Source organism: Mobula birostris, chromosome 2, assembly GCF_030028105.1.
Source record: "Mobula birostris isolate sMobBir1 chromosome 2, sMobBir1.hap1, whole genome shotgun sequence".
NCBI classification, from domain to species: Eukaryota; Metazoa; Chordata; class Chondrichthyes; order Myliobatiformes; family Myliobatidae; genus Mobula; species Mobula birostris.
This window is the reverse complement of record NC_092371.1, coordinates 53,348,720-53,375,645: the sequence shown is the minus strand read 5'-3', so window position 1 is coordinate 53,375,645 and position 26,926 is coordinate 53,348,720. Positions and strand designations below refer to the sequence as shown.

Here is a 26,926-nt window from a genome sequence, read left to right as displayed (position 1 = left end):
TGAACTTTTTCCTTGACAAGGGAACATTTTAATGAGGCTGACAAAAGAAAGATGAATAACCATTTCTAATAATTACATTCCTAGTATCCATACTGCATCCATAACTGGTTCCAGATAAGTTTAACAGCAGTCAGTAGGATACCATATTAATAGTAACATTTTGGATGATATTCATTAAAAATTAAGTACAAGATTAATCTCAGCTATAAGATGACTAATTAGAGAAAAAAATCAGATGTCTAGTAAAATTGTTCTGAAAATATATAAACATACAGTTAAGAAACATCAGCATATGAAACAAAAATTGCAAATAGAAACTGTACAACAGCCAAAAGTAAATACCAAGTAATTTGTAGTTTCAGTCCAACATGCCAAGTTGGTAAAGTTATAAGTTACCATAAAAATGAATTTAGGACTGGGGTGAATCTTGCAATCCGTTGAGCCTTCAGCAACCATTTGATGGTGTTCTCTGATGTACTGCGTTGGTAATGTTTTGGACTTCATCCCAGCCTTAAATGTGATTATTCTTAACCATAGAGTTTTATTCACACGTTCTGTCATTTATTAGTGAATTTATCACAGTCCTTTCTGAAACACTGTAAGCAGTTAACGCACAGGAAGACAATCCAGAATCCTGTTCATTCCCTTCATACAGCCTTTATTTGGGTTCCTCAATTGTTCCCTTACTGAGGTCTGTCATCTTAGGATACTTAACTTTCTTGTGGTCCAGTTCATTCTGTGCCCATAATAGAAGCTTTAGCAGTTTGGCTAACTTGGGTGTTGATTCACGGTTCTCATAATCCAAAACAGCCTGATTCACTTCACTCCAAACCTAAAAAAAAAAGGACTCCAGCTTTTACACTTCACCATAGCTTTTATATTTAGAAATCATGAGTGTGTTGACATAATTTGTGGATTCTCACAAAATGAGCAGACCATAGAATGACAGACTGAACCAAGAATTAAATAAATTATTTAGCTTCACACTGGTACAAGTACTAAATGAGCAATAACACAACCAAAAAATACATCCATAACTGGCTCCAGATAAGTTTAGCCACAGCCAGTAGAATACTATTTTAACAAAATAAATACACAATACCAAAGATTTATTAATAATTGTAAGAATCAAAATTATGTTTATTATCACTATGTTACATGATGTGAATTTTGTTTTGCGCCAGCAGTAGAGTGTAAAGCTGTAAAATTACTATAAATTACAAAACAAACAGTGCAAAAAGGAATGATGAGATAGAGTTCATGGACTGTTCAGAATACTAATAACAAAGAACAAAACTCTGAAATTCAAAATTACTTAAAAAAATTAGAACAAAAGCTTTAGATGGAGTAGAATTTGTTAAGTATGTTCAAGGAGGATTCCTGACAGAGTATATGGATGAGCTGACTCGAGGAGAAGAATACTGGAGCTGGTACTAGGCAATCAAAGTGGTCAAGTGTCGAACTTCTCCATGGTTGAGGGTTTTGGAGATAGAGGTCACAATTCCCTTATCATTAGCATAGCTATGGACTGGGGGGGGGGGTTACATGGGGTCTTGGTATGGAGTAGACATGTGTCCCGGGAGCTGCGCCTACCTTCACCTTTTGCCTCACTCAAATAGTAGATAATTCTTATTTTCTTAAGTGACTGAAGTGAGCTGCAACAGGCTGAACGAAATGACGAAGCCAGGTAAAGGGAAGAAACAATGGTGCAGGAGAAAATGATTCTGGCGAGGGTTCTGCGAAGCTAGTAGGCCCAGGAGGAGCTAAAGCTAATGCTGCCAGTGCCCCGGTCCCAACTACCATTGATGAAGTCCTCATGGCAGTAAACAAGCTGTACAGTTTGGTAGACAGGAGACATGTAGAGCATAATAAGTCAATCATGAACCTAACAGCGGCTCTAACCGAAGTCAGTAAGCATGTTTCTTTAATGAAGGATACCGCTGAATCATATGAGAGGCGAATCGAAGAGTTGGAACAGCAGCTTGATAGCCTAATATCCCAAAACACGCAGCTACAGGCTAAGGTGAATGACCTTGAAGCTCCGTCTTGCCGTCAAAACATTCGCCTTATCGGGGTTCAGGAGAAAGCCGAGAACAATAAGCCAATGGAATTTGTAGCCACGTTGCTTCTGAAGTTGCTGGGGGAAGAACATTTCCACCAGCCGATTGAAGTGGACCATGCCCACCGGAGCCTAGCACCAGCTAAAAATGATAGGCCAAGTGCTATTATTGCAAGGCTACACCACTACCAGGTTAAAGAGCTGGTGCTACAGTTGTCCAGATAGAGAGCGAGCTCCACTGCTATATGAGCGTCCAGTGTTCATTAACCCAGATTTAACCTCGGCTACCATGAGGAAATGTCAGGATTTTCAGCACATTAAGAGAAATGCCAAGCCAGGAAAATTAGGTGTGGATTCCGGTATCCAGCAAGGTTTGTGGTTACACTTAACAATACCACCAGTACGTTCAGCACCACAGCCGTAGCAGAGGAGTTCCTGAGCCGAGAAGTTAAAGATTGGCATTCAGACACTGTATTAACCTAAAAACGAATTAACACTGGGTTACTGGATTCGTTGTTGATTGATAGCGGCTTCATCTGGAGACTGTTTGTTATGTTCAGTGCATAAGGAACTGAAAAATAAGCTCACACTAAGATGTTGGTGAGGACTGATTGTTATTGTTTATTTTTATATTTCATAGTGTACTTGTGAAGAGGCGTTTCTCCCGTGTTTAGTGAGTAATGGGTAGTTAGCTCGCTATTTCGGGCCACGTGTTGGTTCTTGGATATAGCTTTGACTCTAGGTTAGGGGTATGGAAGTACTACTCCTGGTGTGTTTCTATTTTTGGGAGAGTTTTTTGTGTTTCTCAAGGGGTTGCTACAGCACATCTATTTGTTCGAGTTACAGTTTGTGTTATGCCACAACCATATAGCATTTTTTTTGTTAAGCAGTAGATATGACATCTAATTTGCACATGCACAGCACTAGTGAGACTAAACTTGTCAGCTGGAATGTACGGGGGATGAATAGTCCACTGAAGAGAGAGAAGGTGTATGCACATCTTCATACACTCAAAGCTGATATTTGTTTCCTCCAAGAAACGCATATTAAGAAAACAACAGCGAAAGTGCTTTGTCCCTCCTGGGCATCTCAGGTCTACCAGTCGAATTTTAGTACTAAAACTAGAAGTGTTGCAATCCTAATAAAAAAAAAACCATACCGTTTATTCACACACAAACTATCGCTGATCTGAGGGGCAGACATGTAGTAGTAAGTGGAATATTAAATTCTATACCATTGACACTAGTGAATGTGTACGGGCCCAACTTTGATGATCCAATTTTTTTTCTGTACCTCTTTAAGGCCATGCCTAATCTGTCTGACTCTAACATAATTGTAGGTGCAGACTTTAACTGCATCTTAAACTCCCTCCTAGATAGACAACGTCCCCAAGTTTGTTCATTTAAAAATAGTGTAACACTTAATAATCTCATGCAATCGTATAACATAGTGGATATTTGGAGGCTTCTTAATCCCACAAAGGATTTTTCATATTTCTCCGCAGTACATAAATCCTACTCTAGGATTGATTATTTTCTGTTAGATTCGAAATTGGTCTTGTCAGTAGTCGGTTGCACTTACCATAATATACTTATATCATACTCCTGTCTCCTTTATACTCAAATTAAACCACAAAAGAGGTGAATATAGTTGGCGTTTAAATAATGTTTTGCTAAAGGATAAGGATTTTTGCTCTTATCTTTCAGATAAGATAGATCTATATACTTAAGCACCAATGTGGGCAGTGTTGATGATTCCACTCTTTGGGAGGCCATGAAGGCGGTTACTAAAGGTTGCATAATAGCATATGAGATAGCAGAAAAAAAGATTCAAGAAAAGGTTAACTGAAGTAGATGATCAGTTGGCAAATCTAGAAGCTTCTTACAAAATAAACCAGGAAGCAGAATTACTTAATAAGATTACTGCCTTACGGTATGAGTATAATTCTGTAATGTCCAATAGTGTTTCAAATCTACTGACACAAGTCAGACAGAGGTATTTTGAGCTTGGTGAAAAGCCCCATAAGTTATTAGCTCGTCAGTTAAGACAGATGCAGGCCTCCAGGGCCATTCATCGTATAAAGGCGAAAGATGGCTTCTTATTAACAGACCCAGAAAAAATTATTAAGTGTTTTGCGGAGCTCTATGCTAATATTTACCAATCACAAGGCTGTCCTGACGTTGAAGCTATGGAAGCATTTTTTGATTTTCTGAATCTGCCCACGCTGTCAACAGATTCAGTAAATACACTTGATGCTGATATAAGCCTAGATGAGATCAAGGTAGTCATCTCGTCCCTCCCCAATAATAAGGCAGCAGGTCCGGATGGTTTTAGCATGGAATTCTTCAAAGTATTTGGTCCAAAATTGTCACCTCTGCTCTTATGAATGTTGAATCGCTCTAGAATAGCTTCCAGATTGCCACCCACTTTATGTAAAGCCAATGTTTCTCTGATTCCAAAACCAGGCCGTGATCCTGAAGTGGTTTCATCATATCGCCCCATTTTGCTGCTGCTCATTGAAACTAAAATTCTTGGGAAAGTTCTGGCCAATAGGCTAAAAGAATGCATTTGTTCTATTATTCGTCCAGATCAAACTGGTTTTACACCAGGTAGACATATGTATTTTAATTTGCATCGTCTCTTCAATATTTTACATACAAAACATGCAGAAAAGGCTGTAGTCATTTCATTAGATGCGTAACGTGCGTTTGACCAAGTGGAATTGCACTTAAGAAATTTGGATTTGGACCATCTTTCATTAAATGGATTGAGATAAGTTATTCACACCCATCTGCTTCTATTATCACTAATCAGAATACTTCCTCCGCTTTTGCAATTCATCGTGGGATTCGTCAAGGCTGCCCCCTTTCTCCATTTTTGTTTGCAGTTATCATTGATCCATTGGCTGTTAGCATCAGACAGGACCCTTTGATATCTCCCATTGATATGCATGAACATAAACATCACCTTTTGTTATACACTGACGATGTCCTTTTATACATCTCCAGCCCACAAACATCAATACCCACCCTTCTGACTCTAATTAATAATTTTGGTAGTTTCTCAGGTTTCTCTATTAATTGGGATAAGAGTGAACTAATGCCAGTCACTGCAGTCGTTAATACAGCATATTTACAGTCCATTCTCTTTAAAATAACTTATGATAATTTTCCTATCTCGGTGTGACTATTACAAAAAAACCCAGATGACCTTTTGTAAGTGAATTGGCAAAACAAAGTTGAGCAGGTTAAACGCAATATTGACTTTTGGAAAACCTTCCAATTTCTTTGGTGGGGAGGGTTACTGCAATCAAGTTGATTGTACTGCCACGATTTCTTCATCTTTTCCAGTCAATTCCATGTTTTATTCATGTCAAATTTTAAGCAATTGGATTCAATTATTATAATCATTTGGAATTATAAAGCCATTAGAATTACTAAAAAACACTTGTCAAAGCCCAAGGAAGCAGGTGGTTTTGCCCTACCAAATGTCAAAATGTATTACTGGGCTGCCCACCTATCCATTCATGCATGGTGGAAAAAAGGGCCACCCTCTACCTCAGACCCGTGCCCAGCAGGGTTAGTCATAGAGCGAATGCTTTGTAAGAAGACTTCCTTACCAGCTGTCCTTAATAGCCCCACTGCAGTTAATAAGTCACATTTTAGTAACAGCTTCGTGGTCAGCAGCACTATAAGAATTTGGAAGCAGATCCAACTGCACATTAAGGCCCCAAAAACTTATATTGACACTCCAATTTGTGACAATCATTCCCTTTTGCCAGGCCTGAATGATACTGTTTTTTCTACGTGGAAACAGAGAGGCATCTGTAGTGTAGGTGACCTGTATATTAATGGAAACTTTGCCTCATTAGCGCAGTTACAAGCAGTTTACAATATCCCTGCATCTAGTTTTTTTTAAGATATTTACAAATTCGAGATTATGTTAGGAAATATATACCTAACTTCGAGGTTTAAGACAAACATGAATCCCTGGAGGCAATAAATAAATTTGATCCTGTTACTCGTAGTGCGGTATCCTATTTTTATCAGATCCTATATAATGGAGCTCGGGTGAATACTGCAGGTTTTAAACAGGCATGGGTGGATGAATTGGGTATAGAACTAACAGAGGAGGTCTGAGGTAAGTGGTTAAAGAGTATACATGATTGCTTGGTCAACGTCAGACACAGACTTAAACAGTTTAAAACAATACATAGACTCCATTATTCCAAAGAAAAGTTGCACAGTTTCTACCCTGATGTTTCACCAGTTTGTAATAGATGTAAATCTGTGAACAGTAACTTGTCACATTCATTCTGGTCATGTTGTAAGCTTTATACATACTGGAAAAGTATTTTTCACTGTTTCTCTGAGGCTTTTGGGAAGCAGTGGGAACTAGACCCGCTCATAGCCATCCTTGGAGCAACAAGTTCCCTATCTTCAGCGAATATGTACGAAAAAATGGCTGTATTATTTGGAATGGTGATTGCTAAGAAGTTAATCCTGCAAATGTGGAAAATGGACTCTGTGGCTGAGAAATCTAGCAAATATTTTACATTTCGAGAGACTGAGACTATGTAATGAGGACAGAAGGGACATCTTTGAAAGGATATGGGGCCCTGTATTGGACTTTCTTACGGGGTGAGGACTCAGGTTTTTTGGTGCTGTGCACCTCTGCTGTGTACTTTTCCCTTTATAGTTTTCACCCTTTTGCTGCTCAATATTTAATTTGATTTTGTTATGGTTGTAGTTTTTGTGGATGTGCTGTATTTTTTTTGATTTTTGTTTGTAATAAATAAAACATTAATTAAAAAACATAGCTTTGGACAAGGATAGGAGCAGATGATAAGGGAAAGTATTTAATTAGGGAGGGTTAATTAAGATGGTATGAGGCAAGAACTTGGGAGCATAAAATGGGAACAGATGTTCTCACAAATGTGGACATAGTTCAAGGGCCATCTGCACAGAGTCTGGTTAGGTTTGTCTCAGTGAGATAGGGAAAGAATGGTAGGGTGAAGGAACCACAGTTGACTAAAGAGATAAAACACTTAGTCAAGAGGAAGCAGCAAAAATCAGATGTCACATAAGAATTTTCACATATGTAGAAAAGAGTTTAAGAAGGAACTTAGTGAAGAACAAGAGGATAACTAGATTGTGGATAGGACCATGCAAGGGTACAGTGCGAAACATGTCCCTGGAGGCACAGGAGGTTGGGGAGATCCTTAATGAATACAATGCTTCAATGTTCACCAGGAATTTTAGAGGTGTATAAAATTATAACGAGGGGCACAGATAGAGTGAGCGGCTAGCACCTTTTTCTCAAGGCAGTAATGCCAAATACTAGAGGACAAGCATTTAAGATGAGTGATGATAAGTTTCAGAGTGATGACAGAGTGGTGTGTGACTGCAACTCACTGCCAGGGCTCGTGGTAGAGGCTGATAGGGATGTTTAAGCGACTTTTAGATAGGCACATGAATGTTAGAAAATGGCAGATTATGGGTTAGGAGAGAAAAGTTAGATTGATCATAGGATAGGATTTCATATCTATATAGCTTCAACTGTGTTGTACTTTTCTATGTTCTAAAACAACTTATCAATTCACTAATACAGTGGAAAAAAAGGAAATTGAATACAATTTCTCTGCCTCTGATAACACAGCTCATAAAATTAATGAGTGATATGGCAAGGAAAAAGACCATTTAATGTAGCTACCCCATTCCAAATGTACTAGTTCTCTGAAAGAGCTATATATTGGACACACACTCTTCTTTTGCTATCAGGCCAAAACGTTTCCTTTTAGTATACAAATCCCCTCTCCATCCTAGTAATGAATTTGCTTCTATGATCCTTTCAGTCAATGTATTTCAGTTCACAATAGCTTACTGAATTAAAAAAAAACCCTCACTTTTGTAAAGTATTTAAAATCTGTATCACTTGATTGCAGGCTCTCTTGCCAGTAATAGGAGCAGGGGATGGCATACATTTAATCTTATATATCACCAATGCTTGTATCTTTTGGGGGATGGGAGTACAAATAAAGCTTGAAATCCACATTGTTATCAAATTGTGCAAATCCCAAGTTACCAACTGATGAATAATTATTGCATCAGAACAATGAAGTTAGGAACTGTGAACATCTGCAGGTGATCAGAGGTTTAAATAATTTAATCAATACAAACATATAAACAGGCAAGTCTGAGATTTGTGAATAAATAGTAACAATTTATACTAAGATATAAGAATTAACAAATATTAAACTCATTACCTGCGCAAGACAAACCCATTGGTAAGTTCACATTTATTATTTCTGAACAGGAGTGTCATTTGATTGGCTAAAGAACAACACTTCAGGAAATTGTACAAGGCTAATACAGAAACTTTAAAGAAATAGTGCAAGATGGAAAAATCATTAAGCTAACACATTATAGCTAGAAATTGGGAAACAGGACTTAAATTGTTTGGAAATGTTAACACATTGTGAAAATGTATTGGCAGTAAGAAATTATAGCAATAATATTAAGACAGTCAAAAGAGCAACAGTAATATTCAGGTCTGAATGAACAAGATTTGTTGAGACAAAAGGAAATTAAATACACTGTATTTATTTTATGTTATATATTAGGATTCAACATTACTGGCAATGTCAACATTTATTGTCCACTCTCCACTCCAAACTGACCTCTGAAATGCATAACTTGCTGGATAATTTCAGAAAACAGTTATAAGGCATCAAGGTGGACAAGGATGACAGAAAAAACATTAAATCATTTTTTGCTATAACCCAATAGGTTCATAGTTATGATTAAAGGCAAGATTCTATATTTTGTTAAGTACCTAAATTTAAATTCCCCAGTTATGGTTCAGAAATTCAATATCCAATTCTGAATCATAGTTTCCCAGGGCCTGTCATTATAGCTAGTAGACAAGAAACAAATGCGATCAGAAGTGTGAGAATCCATTAGAGGAAATGGGATTAGATAATCACAGCCTTTTAAGTGTACTGGAACTGGATACTTTTTGATTGGTCACAATAGTTAGAGCTGTAGTTCTCAACCATTTGAAAGTTCCACTTGCTGACACTCCATTAAAAAAAAATGCACACTCCAACGCTAGTAAGCACCTGGAGATGTCTCAACCTGCTTCTTTTAAAGAACTAGGGCTCTCCTAGGTCCCACTAGCAGCTTTGCAACTAGGAAAAATAGTAGGCAGAATCATTATTATTTTTTCTTTTTTTTAAATGCTTTTGTAAGAATTGCACCCAGTACTACTAAAAACTCTCAGCCCTCTCTGAATCTTCGCTTTATTCTCAATCTACCTGCAATAGATTTTTTATCAGCTAAATGAACAGTCCTTTTGCTTGTATTCCTGCCTTTCTTTTCAATCAAGGATTATCTTTTCCAGATCCAGAAGGTCAATTCACAGGTCTAGATTATGCAGAGGGACTGAATGCTAGTGAGCCCCATGAAAATGTTACTGAATCACATGGGTAGGACAGAACAAATTCCACCTCTGACAGCCAGAATGGCACCACCTTCAACTTCCCCACTCGTCTATACTCAGAATAATTTAGAACAGTTAAACATAAATGATTAAAAGTGTTAGACAATATTTCTATTATTGAAATAAAGTAAGCTATCTTGCTTTTCTCTTTTTTTTCTATCAGTGCCTTAACAACCCCCATTTAAGTAAATAGACATGCACATCCTGAGCTAGGTCTAATAACAGGCATATGCCAAGGAATTTCAACAGCTCCTGCTCAGTCACTGGACTATATGGCAGAGCTTGACCAGAAACTTTACGGCTGGCACAGAGACCGCAAAACTTGCTGGCAATTACCAATCTCAGGGTTGTATATGGTGACATATGTATTTTGATAATAAATTTAATTTGAACTTCTTGAACATATTCCAGCAATGGTATGACTATTAATGCTTCATATTGGCATGCAGATAATTATTTACTTTGTTGCATCTATACAGGACCCTGGTCAGACCCCACTTAGAGTACTGTGCTCAGTTCTGGTCGCCTCACTATAGGAAGGATGTGGAAACCATATAAAGGGTGCACAGGAGATTTACAAGGATGTTGCCTGGATTGGGGAGCATGCCTTATGAGAATAGGTTGAGTGAACTCGGCCTTTTTTCCTTGGAGCGACAGAGGGTGATAGGTGACCTGATAGAGGTGTATAAGATGATGAGAGGCATTGGTCGTGTGAATAGTCAAGAGACTTTTTCCCAGGGCTGAAATGGCTAGCACAAGAGGGCACAGTTTTAAGGTGTTTGGAAGTAGCTACAGAGGAGATGTCAGGGGTAAGATTTTACACAGAGAGTGATGAGTGCATGGAATGGGCTGCCGGCGATGGTGGTGGAGGCGGATACAATAGGGTCTTTTAAGAGACTCCTGGACAGGTACAAGGAGCTCAGAAAAATAGAGGGCTATTGGTAACCCTAGGTAATTTCTAAGGTAAGGACATGTTCAGCACTGCTTTGTGGGCTGAAGGGCCTGTATCGTGCTGTAGGTTTTCTATGTTTCTATTATTTTCTTTATTCAATGCACAGGAGTAACTTTACAGGAAAAAATTTAACCACAGAATGTAAAAAGAAAGGAAATTAATAACTTTTGTGTGCTTTGATAGTTATTTGCTCAAAGTGCCATTGGTTAAGCAAACTTTTACTCAAAACATCTAATTATCAAATATTGAAAAAGTTACCTTTTGCCTCTGCATCATATTAAGCAGATCCCCAAATGGTGATTCTTCTGGATTATCAAAAGCTAATAGGGCCAATGTACGTTCCATCTCAGTAAGACATTCCCGACTCTCCTCACCTTGCTCAGCAAGCTGAGTTTGAGCAAACTCCAGAGCTGCCTCAGTTTCACGTTGGCGAATCAGCTCAATCAAATGCTGTTGCTGCAAAATCCAGATTTACTAGCATTATCTTAATTATTATTACAATAAATACTACAACAGTTGCTTTCCACTTTCATTACTCCCTTTAAAAATATGACAGAAAGCCAATAACAAGATTTGATTCATGCAATGGGTCAGAAATAGTTTATTTATTTTAAAGCTAATAAATGATAAAAACACATTTGACAAAAATGGGGCACACAGATAAACATGCACATCCAACAATTGCTTGTGCTGAATTGCTGATCAATGAATTTCAGTAATGCCTGATATTCAGTCTTGAAACTCAAACATTTCCATAGTAGATACCAAAAGTACGTATATTCAGCAAGTCAGTAATAGAGCATTTAACACCTAATCATTCATGACCATCAATCTCCTTGGCACTGATTAGGAATTTTCTTATATATGGAGTCTCATTCTGATAATTTTTAATTAGTGACCTCCTACATTTTCCTCTCTGAATATCTGTTGTAACTTTCCATCTTTATCAGTACATGATTTGACATTGAAATAAACTATTATTATGCTTTAAACTTTAATTTCCCCAACACTTATAACTCCTTTATTCAGGAGATAACTAATTGTTTATTGAGTTCATTCAAGTCAAGTGCCATGTTTTAGCTCAGTTTGCTCTCATTTCTCATGCAATCAATGACCTTATAAGTAAAACTAATTATGAACTAAAGTCTAGACAGGTGCTTAGTTAGCAGAGAATACTGTGGAATACCCTGACTTCCTTGGCTGTGTAAGTCTAGGGAAGACACTCTCAAGTCCCGCCGAACTCATGAGTTTGAGACTGTGCATCCCACCCCAAACCCCGGTTTGTGTGGATGCTGTGTAATTTGCTACCCTGATACAAATTAGTGCCATGAAATAACGGACAGTACACTGCACACCATTAAAGGAATTATATTTATGTATCTTAAGGATTAGTAAAGAACAACAAAAAGGGTCCATTCTAATTAAAGTCAAATGAGCACAAGCTGGAGCTCATCTTGAACTTCTCTGTCACTCACGCGCTAGGCCCTCGGTCAACGTGAAAACACACACCACCTTCCGAACAAACAGGTCTCCCAACAGATCATATGCCACGAGTGGTTTCCCCCAGCATCTTCTCTCTCCATCTCCCACCGAACAAAAGCCCAAGACCAACCTTATTGTCCCTCACCAAGAAAACATCCTAATTGGATGGCACACATTCCACATCATCCCTTATCTTCAACAATAACCCAAACAAGCTGAAAGCAGAACAACTGCTCTTACAGAGCTGCTAAATAAAATACCTACAGCATAACAGTAAAGATGTGAACCAGGTCATTACAACTGCTACAGGACAATCCCAGAACTGAATCCTCTACCCACTCAAACAAAACAATAATGCAATATTTTTTGAAAGGACAGATAATTTTCTGTATGTGAATTATCAGACATTATTGCAACCTAGTGCTACATTACAATAAAAAAGGGAGCCTATATTTACCAACACTATCATTAGCTCACACAGAACTTTCCACTGCCCAAATGCCTTTCCTACTTTTTGACTAGTTACAGTATAAAAATTGCTTCTTGTTCATTCAGCAGACAAGCCAAAAAAGAAATGCCTAACTTTATTGCTGCTTTACCCTTCTTGTTAATGGGCATGTGTCAGATTCAAGATGCAAAAAGGCCTATTACTGTTCAGATTAAACTATAATCTTACCAGCCTAATCCTCATCTTTACACTTTACTCAATGAGATCAAGTAACAAACATGACTTATTTTAAAATGCATAAAATAAATTGTAGATGCATGTTTCAAACAATAGTTCAAACGCCAATTACAATTTTCACGCAAAATATGCCGAGTTTTTCACATTGCCTTTTATTTACAAAATTAGCAAGTACATTTTGTAAACTTGGATGACTTCCTTACCTGCAAGTGGAAATAGAGATAACGATTTGTGTCCAGCAGCTCAGGATGGAGACTGTTGATTAATGCAATGGCCTCTTGAATCTGTCCATTCAGTATCACCTCACGAATTTTAATACGTTCATCAAGAGTGTCCAAGTCAACACTAGGCTCTATTCCAGATTCCACTCTAAATTTTTCAGCTGCTTCCTTAAATCCTTCTAAAACAAAAGTATGCATAAACAAAAGAAAGTCGTATTAAGTTTCATATGACCTTTTGTCACAGATGTCAATATCTTTAATGGAGCATAAACAGAAGCAGCTTTTGCTCCAATTATAATTTTAAGTTATGCTACAATCATTATGATTACTTCCACATTTTATGGCATCTGTTGGTATCAAAACTATGCAGTACACATCTTGTACTAGGTACTGGTATGCAGAGGAAGTGTGCTTGTTTGAAACTCATCTAGCTCTATTTCCCGGCTGCTGTTTTTTTTTAAGGTTAAAAAAAAAAAGCATTTGCACTCCTACTTGGAACAATTCCAAAAAATATTTGTATCATGTTTTATTTTTTGCTTGAAGTATCGTTCATTTTTATGTTTAAAAAATCCCCTTCAACATAAAAATTGTAGCTGCTCCAAATTACTGCCTAATCACTATATTCAGAAAATTAATATCCTCTTTAGATGAGCTATTTTTTGATAAAGTAACAGAGCATGCTTTTTCAAAACCACATGCAAACATTAAATGTTCTTACCAGTAACTAAATAATTCATGATGAGCCGATTCATGTCAGCTCTTTGTATATGTAAATTATTGAGCTTTTCCATCCATTCATCTTTAGTAATTTCATCAGGCTTTTCTGTATAACTCATTCTGAAACACACAGGGAACATAATGAATCAATAAAGAATGTCAAATTGAAATAAATACCCAAGTGGAAAATAGAGGTGATATACTTTCATTATAGACAATATTTATTTTTGAGTTTAAAAAAAAAGTGAAATTTGAGAGTATTTATAGTTTAGTAACACTATAAGGAAAAAAAATTGTTTATATTAAGTTAGAATAGGTCATTCACAAAAAATAAAACAAAATGCAAAATATAAATTTAAGTTCAGTAAATAAATTGTCTTTGCTTTATGTTGATTTAATGAGTAAGGCTATCAAAGGTATTGAGGAGAAGGCAAGAGAAAAGCATGGGATGACAGAGCAGATACCAAGGGCCAAATGGCCTAATTCTGCTCCCATATTTTATAGTCTTATGTATGGCATAATCTGTCTGGATTGCACACAAAGCTTTTTAAGGTATCCTGGTATATGTAACAATGATAAGACCAATACAAATCAGTAGATCCAAAAGATTTACTTCATATGCTCAAGCTTTGAAAAGTTAATTTAGTGTAAAAAGTCTACAAGATAATTCCTCTTCATGCATGCACACTAATTCATACAGCCAGATTTAGGAACAGCTTCTTTCCAACTGCGATAAGGCTGCTGAATGGATCCTGACCCGGATCTGGGCTGTACCCTCCAAATAACTGGACCTGCCTCTCAGTTTTTTGCACTACTTTACTTTCCCTTTTCTATTTTCTATTTATGATTTATAATTTAAATTTTTACTATTTACTATCGATTTGTACTCCAGGAAGCGCGAAGCGCAGAATCAAATATCACTGTGATGATTGTATGCTCTAGTATCAATTGTTTGGTGACAATAAAGTAATTCCTGTAATACATGTGAAAATTATATCAAACTATATACATAGAAGTAATGTTTATTAGCGCAAATAAATTGTCTGTTCACCAAGACAAATATCAGGTAGAAAATGTCCAGCTGTTTGATACCCAGTTGTCTCCTTCAGCTGTGTTCAATCACTTACAATCCATTGACAGCACACTACTGAGGATCCTGACAGGAAGAGCTACCATACTGTGGCCTATGGTATATAGTGAAGAGAACCAAAGATGAAAATTCCATTAGAATTCACTAAGCCAATCTGTCATGGGTGCACCTTTTATAACATGAATGGTGTGCAATCCTTTTGAAGACTAAGGCCCCCATTTGCACTACAGACACACTTCATCATGTTAAGTGACACAATCAAAATTAAATAGATAACTAATATATCATGGATGGCTAAAAATTCCAGCTCAAGCCAGGACACCAGAACTGATTCAATATGGATTGCAATAAAGCAGAGTCGCAAAGTATTCCAGAAATGAAACGTACGCAATATGCCAATTTCCGCCCCCCCCCATAGCCTTTTCCAACCTGCACTTCCAGACCAGAACAACAGATTCATGGAAATAGCAACAGTTGCGTTGCAAGTTCATTTCCAATGTCACGCATCATCTTAACTTGGTAAAACTACTGCATTGTTGCTTCAAAATCAGAGCAGTCTCAACTAAGGCTACGTCCACACTAGACTGGATAAATCTGTAACCGAAGCTTTTACTCTTCATTTTGACCTTCCATCCACACTGAAACGGCGTTTTCCTCCCCCAAAAACGGAGCTTTACTAAAACACTCTCCAGAATGTTTAAATCTGAAAACGCCGGTTGGCCGTTGTAGTGTATACTGGGTAACCAGCTAATTTTTAAAAAGTTGTTATGACGTGCCGGAACAAATGGTGGCGGCAGCGCGGCATTTCATTGTTTTGTTGAACACAACCTCCAACACTACAACAACAATATCTGACAATAGATGTGTATTGGACTGTATTCCTTGGAGTTTAGAAGAATGAGGGGAGACCTCATAGAAACATTTCGAATGTTAAAAGGCATGGACAGAGTGGATGTGGCAAAGTTGTTTCCCATGATGGGGGAGTCTAGTACGAGAGGGCATCACTTAAGGATTTGAAGGGCGCCCATTCAGAACAGAATTGCGAAGAAATTTTTTTAGTCAGAGGGTGGTGAATCTATGGAATTTGTTGCCACGGGCAGCAGTGGAGGCCAAGTCATTGGGTGTATTTAAGGCAGAGATTGATAGGTATCTGAGTAGCCAGGGCATCAAAGGTTATGGTGAGAAGGCGGGGGAGTGGGACTAAATAGGAGAATGGATCAGCTCATGATAAAATGGCGGAGCAGACTCGATGGGCCAAATGGCCTACTTCTGCTCCTTTGTCTTATGGTCTTATGTAACATTCTAATGTAACATTGTATAGAAATACAAGATAATACTGATGCAGACATGCTTTATACATTTAACAAGGTGCTTTATTAATGTATTGCTCGTGCAAACATTCAATAGATGCAATTGTCACTTTTGCCCAGTAACTCATTTTATTGCACGTTAAATACAACAAAATAATACAAAGACATAGCAAAAGTAAAGGCAAACAAATGAGGTAACAGCAAATTTCACTTTTGCCCAGTAACAAGCCTTATTGCATTTAGTTCTAGCTGTCGTCCCTTTCATCGGTGAAGAGAGTATGGCTGTAGGAAATGTTTCTGGACAAGCGTGCACCAAGTCTTTCGTTTGGCAATTTCCTTTTAATTTTTTTCAAGTCTGTAATTGGACAAACGTGCACCAAGTATACAGTTTCCTCTTCGCTTGTTTTCTGTGTGTCCTGCGCATGCCCGGTAGGAGATTCGCCCAAATATTCATTTTAATGTGGATGGAGGCATTTTCAAAAATGCCTGGTGTGGACGCCTATCATTTTTACACGAAACCGGCGTTTTCAAAATTATCCAGTCTAGTGTGGACGTAGCCTAAAAGCACCACAGGGGAACCATCACAACAGGCTGCAGCAGTTCAGGGGCATTCAACAATGCCTTCACAAAATATACGAGAAGTACCTTCATTATGGTAAATTGGTTTATTATTGTCACATGTACTGAGGAACAATGAGAAACTGTTTTGCACGTCATCCATACTGATCATCTTATTACATTGCACATTTAAGTGAAACAAATAATAACAGGATGTAAAGTGTTACAAAGTGCAATGCAGGCAGACAATAAGGTACGAGGGATCAAGAGACATTCTAGGGGACTGTTCAATAGTCTTATACAAGCAGGACAGAAGCTGTCACTGTGCTTGGTGATACATGAGATTCTTTTAACTTAGAGAAAGTTTATTTCTAACTCTTTATGATGTAGCGAGAAGATGCCACATCAACCAATGTTGGGCAAATTAATTGTTTGCAACAACATTAAATCTGAAGGGTCTAATCCTTTAAATTCACTCATCCATAACTTTTTTTTTGATAGGAATGAAAAAATATACGAACACCTTGGATCTTTTTATAAAATGCAAGCAAATTTCAACTTTTTTCCCTACACAATGCTGTCATATTAAAGATACATAGTGCCAAGAAATGAACACATTTTAACACTAAAAAAAAGAAACACGCGTTCCAGCTCCTCGGTATACAACAGGACAGCAATACATTATAGCCTTTACCCACAGATGCTTTGTGGCAGCCTCAATTTTCTGTATGTTCCCAAGTACATAGATCTGGATCCATCAGGGACATTATCAGGAGCACTGCGCACTCTTCCACCCAGTATCCTCTGACATTTTACCATCAGATGGGAAACCCAAATACATAAAGTCTTCTCTCAGGCCATTAGGCTTCTGAACTTCCTGCCACATCACATTCCAAGTATCACCAGATAATTTGCACTGTATCCTACAATGTTTAATTTTTGCACTTTACTTTATGTGTAATTTATTTGTAGATTTAATTCTGACTTTCTTAATTTATTGTGTGTTATGTGTACTAGTGCTTTACACCCTGGTCTGGAGAAACGCCTTGTTTGGTAGTACACATGTATATAGTTAATTGACAATAAACTTGACTTGATTTAGAATGTGCCAACCTCTGATATTCAACTGTGGACAACCAAGTTTGAGCACAATGTAGGTCCTTCACTGAGTTGACAATCTTCCAAGCAATTGATGTTTGTTTCAATATATACACCCCAAGAGCAAAATGCAGATCCTGTGTTACACAGCTGGACATGATTAACCCCAAGAATAACCACTGCAGCACTTTTCTGACCTCCTCAGCAAACATGCTCGTCTCCATCAAAGCCACAGGGAGAGCAGCTTATTCAGGCTATGTATAAAGCCATTTGGAACCACCAGCCAAGCAATCTCTTGGCATGTATTTGAAATTTATGGTGCTGTGGCATTCTGCCAAATAGTTAACAGTCTACTTAATTACTGCTTATGTATATGGTTGAAAAGAATTGATCATGCCAACTAGTAAATGTAACACAATATGCGGCATGATGACGTTTACAGTCAGTACCATCTTTATTCAACACAGATTCAAAGCACCACAAAATCAGTTAAATAGGCAAATAAATAAATTTTGTATTACTGTACCAAGTTCTCACATGCGTATATTGGAATTAATTCCAATATTAAATGACAGAACTTTTAACTTACTTAAAATGCTCGCTATAATACCTGTATTACATTCAAAATCAACAAAAAGCACAATTGAAGAAAAATTTACATCAACATGTTTTCTACATTAATGTATTAATCAAAAGTACTGGTATTATTTCACCAATTTATTCTAGGTATAGTAAAAATAAACACATTAAATATCTACAATGGTTCAATTTTGTAATGTATAGGTAACCCTCATATTAAAGGGGATGGGGGAAATCACCTGTATATTTATCAAGTAGAAGGTTTAAAAATATGACACAAATTCTGAGAACAAATTTCCATTACCCAACTGCTGTAATGCAGAGATCACCTGAACAGTTATTTTAACAGAACTATTTTTTGAGAAAATTCTAGTTCAGCACAGACTACTCATGCCACTACCAATATTATTAGATCTTAAGGGAATAACAAAAAAATCCAAGTAAACTGCATCAAGACACAACTTACACAACTCTCTGCTACTGATTATTTTAAGAGTCAATATAATGCCTACCTTAATTATTTTGGATATACCTGATTTTTTCTAGCATTAATCTTCAATTCTAACCAACACCTACATAAGTAGAATTCAATCAAGTTGGTTAGTAAGAATTGATGGTTAATCTGCACAAGATGCCAGCATATCTACACCCCAGGCAAATGTGTACACTCTCAGTGTTAGATCAAGGTTATTGCTCATTGAGGGGTGCAAAAAAAGAAACCTGATATTTAAATGAAAGCATTTGAGATTCAAAGAGAGGTCAGAAACACTATTCTAGTGAAATCTCAGGGGACAGGTTTGAGATATTTAATGGATCAAACTGTGCTTCTATTGAACTGAATTGATTTGACTTTATTTCTTACATTCTTCATATACACGAGGAGTAAAACTCTTTATGTTACATCTCCATCTAAAGGTGCAACCATAGTAATTTATAATAATTTATAATAAATAGAACAGTCAATATAACATAGAAATACACTCAAATCAGTGCAAGTTAATCAGTCTGATGGCCTGGTGGAAGAAGCTGTTCCGCAGCCTGTTGATCCTGGCTATGCTGCAGTACCATTTCCCGGATAGTAGCAGCTGGAATAAGATTGTGGTTTGGGTGACTTTGGTCCCCAATAATCCTTCAGGCCCTTTTTCTACACCCGTCTCTGTAAATGTTCTGAATCATGGGAAGTTCACAACCACAGATGTGCTGGGTTGTCTGCACCACTCTGCAGAATCCTGCGACTAAGGGAGGTACAGTTCCTATACCAGGCAGTGATGCAGCCAGTCAGGATGCTCTCAATTGTGCCCCTGTAGAAAGTTCTGAGGATTTGGGGGCCCATACCAAACTTGCTCAACAGTCTGAGGGGAAAGAGGCGCTGTTGTGCCTTTTTCACCACACAGCTGGTGTATACATACTATGTGAGGTTCTCGGTGATGTGGATGCCGAGGAACTTAAAGCTGTTTACCCTCTCAACCCCAGATCCATTGATGCCAATAGAAGTTAGCCCGTCTCCATTCCTCTTGTAATCCACAACCAGCTCCTTTGACACTGACCTGCTGAACATCAACCAAACAACGCAAACGAGGAAATCTGCAGATGCTGGAATTTCAAGCAACACACATAAAAATTGCTGGTGAACGCAGCAGGCCAGGCAGCATCTCTAGGAAGAGGTACAGTCGACATTTCGGGCTGAGACCCTTCGTCAGGACTAACTGAAAGAAGGGATAGTAAGAGATTTGAAAGTGGGAGGGGGAGGGGGAGATCCAAAATGATAGGAGAAGACAGGAGGGGGAAGGGATGGAGCTAAGAGCTGGAAAGTTGAATGGCAAAAGGGATATGAGAGGATCATGGGTCAGTGGGGAGGCCTAGGGAGAAAGAAAGGGGGAGGGGGGAAGCACAGAGGATGGGCAAGGAGTATAGTGAGACAGACAGAGGGAGAAAAAGGAGAGAGAGAGAAAAAAATAAAATAACAGATGGGGTACAAAGGGGAGGTGGGACATTAATGGAAGTTAGAGAAATCAATGTTCAATCAACCAAACAACACTAGAGTGGCTGGCTGTCTGGTGTGACAAGCTATGATGATGAGCTCCTTTGTTTTTGCGACATTGAGGGAGAGGTCATTTTCTTGACACCACTGTGTCAAGAGAGATGACTTCTTATGCTTCCCTTCGTACCCCATCCATTAACATACACACATTCTTTTTTTCTCTCTCTCCTTTTTCTCCCTCTGCACCCTCTCACTATATCCTTTGCCCATCCTCTGGGCTCCCCCCTCCCCCTTTTCTTTCTCCCTAGGCCTACTGTCCCATGATCCTCTCATATCCCTTTTGCCAATCAACTGTCCAGCTCTTGGCTCCATCCCTCCCCCTCCGTCTTCTCCTATCATTTCGGATCTCCCCCTCCCCCTCTCAAATCTCTTACTAGCTCTTCTTTCAGGTAGTCCTGACGAAGGGTCTTGGCCCGAAACGTCGACTGTACCTCTTCCTAGAGATGCTGCCTGGCCTGCTGCGTTCACCATCAACTTTTATGTGTGTTGCTTGAAATTCCAGCATCTGCAGATTTCCTCGTGTCTGCATGACTTCCTCCCTGTAGGCCATTATTGTTTGAGATTAGCCTAATCAATGTACTGTCACTGGCAAATTTAATTAGCAGATTAGTGCTGTGGGTGGCGACACATTTCCAAAATACATTTCAGGCAACTATAAACTCATATTTAAACTAGGGAAAGTGTGCAGGTAATTCAGATTTTTGTTAAAAAAATTATTTTTCAAGCTGTAGGTGTTGCTAATACAACCAGATTGTACACACATTTATACTTACCTTAGATACTATGGAGCTGCTTAATAGGCTATCTCACAGCTAAAATTATTACATATAACTGGATTAATAATATAATTTTCAAATCTAAAAACACATTCATTTTGGTTGCAAGTCATCTTAGTTTTGTTCAGTCAGTTCCACCTTTTCTTTTTTAATGTAGTAATTCAAAATCTTGTGTCTTATAAAATAAAATGTGATACTTAATCAGGTGTCAAAGATCATGTACTCGAGTTCTATGTCTTATACTGTTTGTTTTTTTAGTTTCTGACTTACGAGAACTATTCAGCAATAATGTCTCAGTGGTAGCAAATTTTACAACAGAAAGCCAAGTTAAAAAATATACATGTTCATATATTTAAAACTTGATAACCAGTTTTATTGTTTTATGTAACAAAATACCTGATCTTAAAATACAGTATCTGACCATCTCTATCCTAAGCCTACTTTAAAAAAAATACCCCGCCTAGATATCAGTAAAATAAATAAATTTTCTCTTTTTAAATCTTAAAACTTTTGCCTCAAATTAGCTAACTCATAGCAACATCTGAAAGCCCAACAGTCCAAAAGGAAATAATGGAAAACAATTTTCACATTAGTAGATCGGCTAACTGATTAAAAAGTCAGGAGATGTAGTGAAACATCACCTCTTAATGAAGCTGCAAAGCAGTATTTAAATATATTGAAGTGTTCTGAAATATTAAGCGATAAAGTAAAGTCATTTCTTTCGGCTCCAATGGTTTTTAAATGAGTGTCTGGCTTTGGCTGCATCAATCTAGAACTTACGGTTTCAGAAAAGACCTAAATTCTTCAAACAAGTTTTGGCTAAATCTCTGGAAAAGACACCTTGAATGTATTCACCTCTGTCCTTTAGAGAACATGCATGGGAATCAAACATCCAGTCTTAGGGATGTCATCCTTTACTTATATTTAGCTTAACGAACCACTGGCACTCATTCAAGTATTAGTTTCCTTAAGTCTGACATGCTATTCTCTTCTACATACCCACACAAACACTGTGCAGAAGTCTTATGCACATGTAAATAAATTGTAAAGAAAAGATGCTTTCAAAAATATTGAAATGTTATGTTTCTAAATATCAAAAAAATACTATAAAGAGCAGTAAACTAAAAATGAAATTAAAATCAATATTTGGTGTGACCACCCTTTTTGCCTTTAAAACTGCATCAAGTCCCTGAGGTACAATGTTGTGCAGTTTTATCAGAAAGTTGACTGATAGGTTGCTCAAAGCATCTTGGAGAACTTGCCACAGTTCTTCTGCAGGCTTTGGCTGTCTCGCTTGCTTCTGTCTTGCCAGGTAATCCCAGACAGCCCCGATGATGTTGTGATCAGGGCTTTGTGAAGACCATACCATCTGTTGCAGAACTCCTTGTTCTTCTTTTCACAGAAGATAGCTGTTTATGACCTTAGCCGTGTATTTGGGGTCATTGTCCTGCTGCAGAATGAAGCTGAGACTGATAGACACCTCCTTGATGGTATCGCATGATGGATAAAAATCTTGGACTTCTCAGCAATGAGGATTCCATTAAATCTATTTCTGACCAGATCGTCAACTTGATTTGCAGAAATGCAAGCCCAAACCTGCAAGGAATCTTCACTGTGCTTCACTGCAGGCTGCTCATCCATGTAGCACCCTCCAGCTTTTCTACAAATAAACTGCCTCCTGAATGAGCAAAACAATTAAAACTTTGACTTGTCAGTCCAGAGCAGTTCCTGCCATCGTTCAGCACCCCAGCACTTGTGTTTTTGTGGGTAGATGAATCTCTTGGCTTTGTTTCCTCGTCAGAGGAATGGCTTTTTGGCAGCAACTCCTCCATGAAGACCACTTCTGACAAGATTTCTCCAGAACATAGAGCGGTATACTTGGGCTCTGAGAGTTCAGATCTGATAACGGTGCTGGACTTCTTTCAATTTGGAAGGGAAATCAGTTTGATGTATCTCTCATCTGTTACACTCTGCTTCTGTGGTCAACCACTGCGTTTCTGGTATTCAAACTTGCCTATTTTGTGCTTCTTCAGAAGAGCTTGAACAGCACACCTTGAAACTCCTGTCTGCTGCAAAACTTCCATTTGGGAGAGATCTTACCGATGCAGGATGACCACTTTGTGTCTTGTTGCTATGCTTACTCTTGCCATGGTGTAAAAATGGGTGATTTGAAGGTTGAACTGTCACATCTGCCACACCTTCACCTTTTAGCTTCAATATTTTTTGCCCAGTTTGATTCCTTCTACACCTGATTCTGTTTCAGTTAATCAGCTTAGCTCATCCAACTCTTGATGTTACTGATCTGTTACGTAACCGGCAACAATGAATATTAATCGAGACAGGCTATATAAAGACAATCAAACATTTATTAAACACGGATAAACGATAAGGGAAAAAAAAACAAAGGAAAACTTTAACCGGAAGTTAACGGATATGCAGCCGTTCACCAACTCCGCTCTTGGCTCTGGTTCTCAAAGCGTTAAATGCGAAAACAGTTCTTAAAGCGATACAGTCAGATATAGTTCTTAAAGCAATAACTTTGAAAGTCCAACAGTTTTACACATTCAATTGGGAGAGACTTCTCTGGAGAAAGATTTCTTCACAGACGCACCTTTACTGCTGGTTCTGTCCACAGGATTCCCGATGCCGAAAATAAACAGTTTAAATCAACTGACCTTAAATTCCTTGAGAGAGAGAGAGAGAGAGAGAGAGAGAGAGAGAGAGCACCTTTTTGCTGAACTCATTGAGCTTTTGCAAGAGTTATCTCGATGCAGGTTCTCTCCAACGAAGACTCAATAAGGTCGATTCTTTATTAAACTGCCAAACGATGCCGACTTCTCTCGATCCTTCACTTCGATGAATTCTTCACTCTCCCTTCAAAACTGTCGATATTGAGTGAATTGGCACTTCCAGCCACAAATTTCCAGTCCAAGTAATATGGAATCTTTCAACAGAACGTACAACCATTTTAAAAATGAAACTGCGTCACAAAAACAAACGCAACAGAAACGGAGGCACAGCATGTTCTACCTGGAAATCTACAAACTCAAAAACTAACTGTGTCACCTGGGTCGACCCTTATATAGTCACGGGGCACATGTCACCACGTGACCTCACATCGGCGGGAAACTCACATCAGGTGACCTCCAAAAGACCATTACATCATTCTCATATTAAAAAAACAGATCTCCTTGAGCATGTAACAGATCATTTGCACTTGTTTGTTATCTAGGCTATATACCTATAATCAAGTTTTTATTTGAAAAGTGGTTTATTACTTAATATGTTACTTTCTTTAAGAAAATACAAAAAATTTCTGCAACTTTTTTTTGGAAAATGCATGTTTAGAAATACATAATTTGCTCTTCTCTACTGACAAAAGACAAAAAATAAACATCTAAAACAAACTGCCCACAAGCTCCTACCACTTTACTTAGTATAATGAGAAACATATTTGCTGCTTTCAGCATCACAGGCTTCTTTTCCTGCATCTTATTTTTATATATATCTCCCAGCATTTAAGCAATTAGGTCTACGCTAGCTCCAAAAGAAACAATCCCATTAGATCCATTCTCCCTCTTTATTTCCCAATACCTTTGCAAACTTTTCTCTCTCATACAAGCCCATCAACTTACCTTTCATTCAGCATTAATTTCGATGCTACTCCTGCCTTTCTCATTAGTTTTAGTTTTGGTCAACCTTGATGTCTTTTGGCATTTAGATCAGATGCTGCTTAAAAGCATAAACTGGCTTGTTCAAATACCTTTTTGAACAGTTCCTATCGGTTGTTTGTCACATTACCCATGAGCAGATTTGCACTACGGCTATCTTAACTCAAAACAGGAATAATCTTTTTATCCAAATCCAGAATCTCAGCAACTGTTTCACTCTTCTTCCTTTTAAAGTTGCATTGAACTCAATTGCAGTGGTATCACCATTACTATTAAAACAATTTTTACCAGCAGTTAACCAATAAATTAAAAATGCTGCTGTTGGAATTTTGGGTCAGGCAACATCCATGGAGGAAAATGGACAGATGACATTTCAGGTCGGGAATATCAACTGCCCATTCCTTTCCACAGATGCTGCCTCATCCACTGAGTTCCTTCAGCATCTTGCTTCGCCTTCCAGATTCGAGCATCTGCAGCCTCTTGTGTCTCCAGGCAATTAAGTCAGACTCAAACAAATTTAGTAAGTTGGCTGCAGAAATCTATTCTGATTACAAGAATTTTATTATCTTTCTGAGCGGTACCAATCAAATTATCCTAATCCTCGTGAAAATTGAGCCTTCTCTAAAAAATGTTCTCTTTGCCAGACAAGTTTAAACTACATATTACCACTTCCAAATCACTACATCAAAGCCACTGTAACATATATATTTATCTTCCCCATTGGGGCCTTTGTCCTGATAAAATCTATTCTGTTCAATTAATTCCGTTCTTTATTGTTGGGTGTTTTCTAACAGAAACCACATTGCCTAGATTCTGCACCCTTAAAAAATATTTGCTATTCTACTAACAATTATCTCCTATGTTCACATCAATCTATATTATCTTCTTTAATATCATTAGCATCTATTTTAAATTCCATTCATAGCTTTCCCTTGACCATGAAATGAAAGAGTCCTAGTCACTATACACACAAATAATGAGTGTTTGCCAGGACTCAGGAGCCAATCTGAATCTTCTCAAGAGCCAAAAGAGGTGAGTAACGAATACCAGCGATTATCTGTGATTTAAAACCGCAAACACGAGGAAATCTGCAGATGCTGGAAATTCAAGCAACACACACAGAGTCTTGGCCCGAAACTCGACTTTGCTTTTCCTATGGATGCTGTCTGGCCTGTTACGTTCCACCAGCATTTTGTGTGAATTGTCTGTGATACCCATTTCCCAGAAAACAAAACTGAAAAGTTCTACAAGTAACCCATGCACTAACAGCAAGATCGTCATCCCCATCAAAGCAATCTGCTGACTGAACAGTACATAAATACACTCTTCATTGACCCCAGTCTTTTCCCTTTTGCTATTTCACATATTTTCTTGAATTCGTTTCACTTTGACACTATTTTTACATCCTTTGCAATAAAGCGAAACAAATAAAATTCACAGAGTACATAGGATATCGCTAACAAAGCAGCCTGGACAAAATGTTAACACGCCTATAACAGCATTATGCTCACTTATTTCTAAATACCGCTAATTTTCTCGCTTCCACCTACAATTTTTACACTCCTATATTACTCATGTACGCGAACTATAAGCATCACTAAGTTCCATAAAGTTACTGTTTAAAAAAACATCGTTTTCCCAAATTGAACAGATCAAGAACTTCAGAATACGGAAACTACAATTTTTTAACATGATACGTAAATGTTTTCACTTGATGAATGACACAGGTCTAGTGTTGTTTCAACAAACTACCACAAACAGTAGGAATCATGACCCCTAGAAAACATAAATGTATTCAAAAACAGACATTTTCTGCTTCATAAAAGCTGGTGGCTTCTTACAACGAGTTTATAAGTAACCCGCAATATGATTAAATTACCAGTTTTTTTTTTATTTGTCCAAATAATAAAAACACAAGTGAAAGGACTTGAGTATTTTTATAATGCGTTGCCGAGGCCTATTCGTTCTTGCCCTTATAAACAAATATATTACGGCAAAAAAAAACAAAATCGCGAAACACTCAAATTTTCGTAAATTTCATTCCTACACAGTGTCCTAGTTTGGTTGATATTTTCCGCCTATAACCAAGCTTTAAACTAAAAGAACATACCTCAAATGTGAAAGATTTTGTTAGTACCCAGACCTAACACCTGGAAAGCTCGCGATCTTTCCGTTCACAAAAGTTTG

General features: G+C 37.8%; 1 protein-coding gene across 2 annotated transcripts; it reads right to left on the bottom strand.

Annotated features, from left to right (window-relative positions):
- On the bottom strand, positions 1-26,926 carry LOC140186677 (glucose-induced degradation protein 8 homolog). Of its 2 annotated transcripts, XM_072241138.1 has the most exons (6): positions 26,850-26,926; positions 23,796-24,012; positions 13,618-13,736; positions 12,882-13,078; positions 10,770-10,967; positions 1-832 (listed from the first exon to the last, which is right to left on the bottom strand). In XM_072241138.1, the coding sequence occupies exons 2-6, from the start codon at positions 23,810-23,812 to the stop codon at positions 659-661; spliced, it is 705 nt and encodes a 234-aa protein (XP_072097239.1). In that variant the 5' UTR covers positions 23,813-24,012; positions 26,850-26,926; the 3' UTR covers positions 1-658. The 2 variants fall into 2 exon arrangements, with proteins under 2 accessions (XP_072097239.1, XP_072097249.1); XM_072241148.1 differs by lacking the exon at positions 23,796-24,012.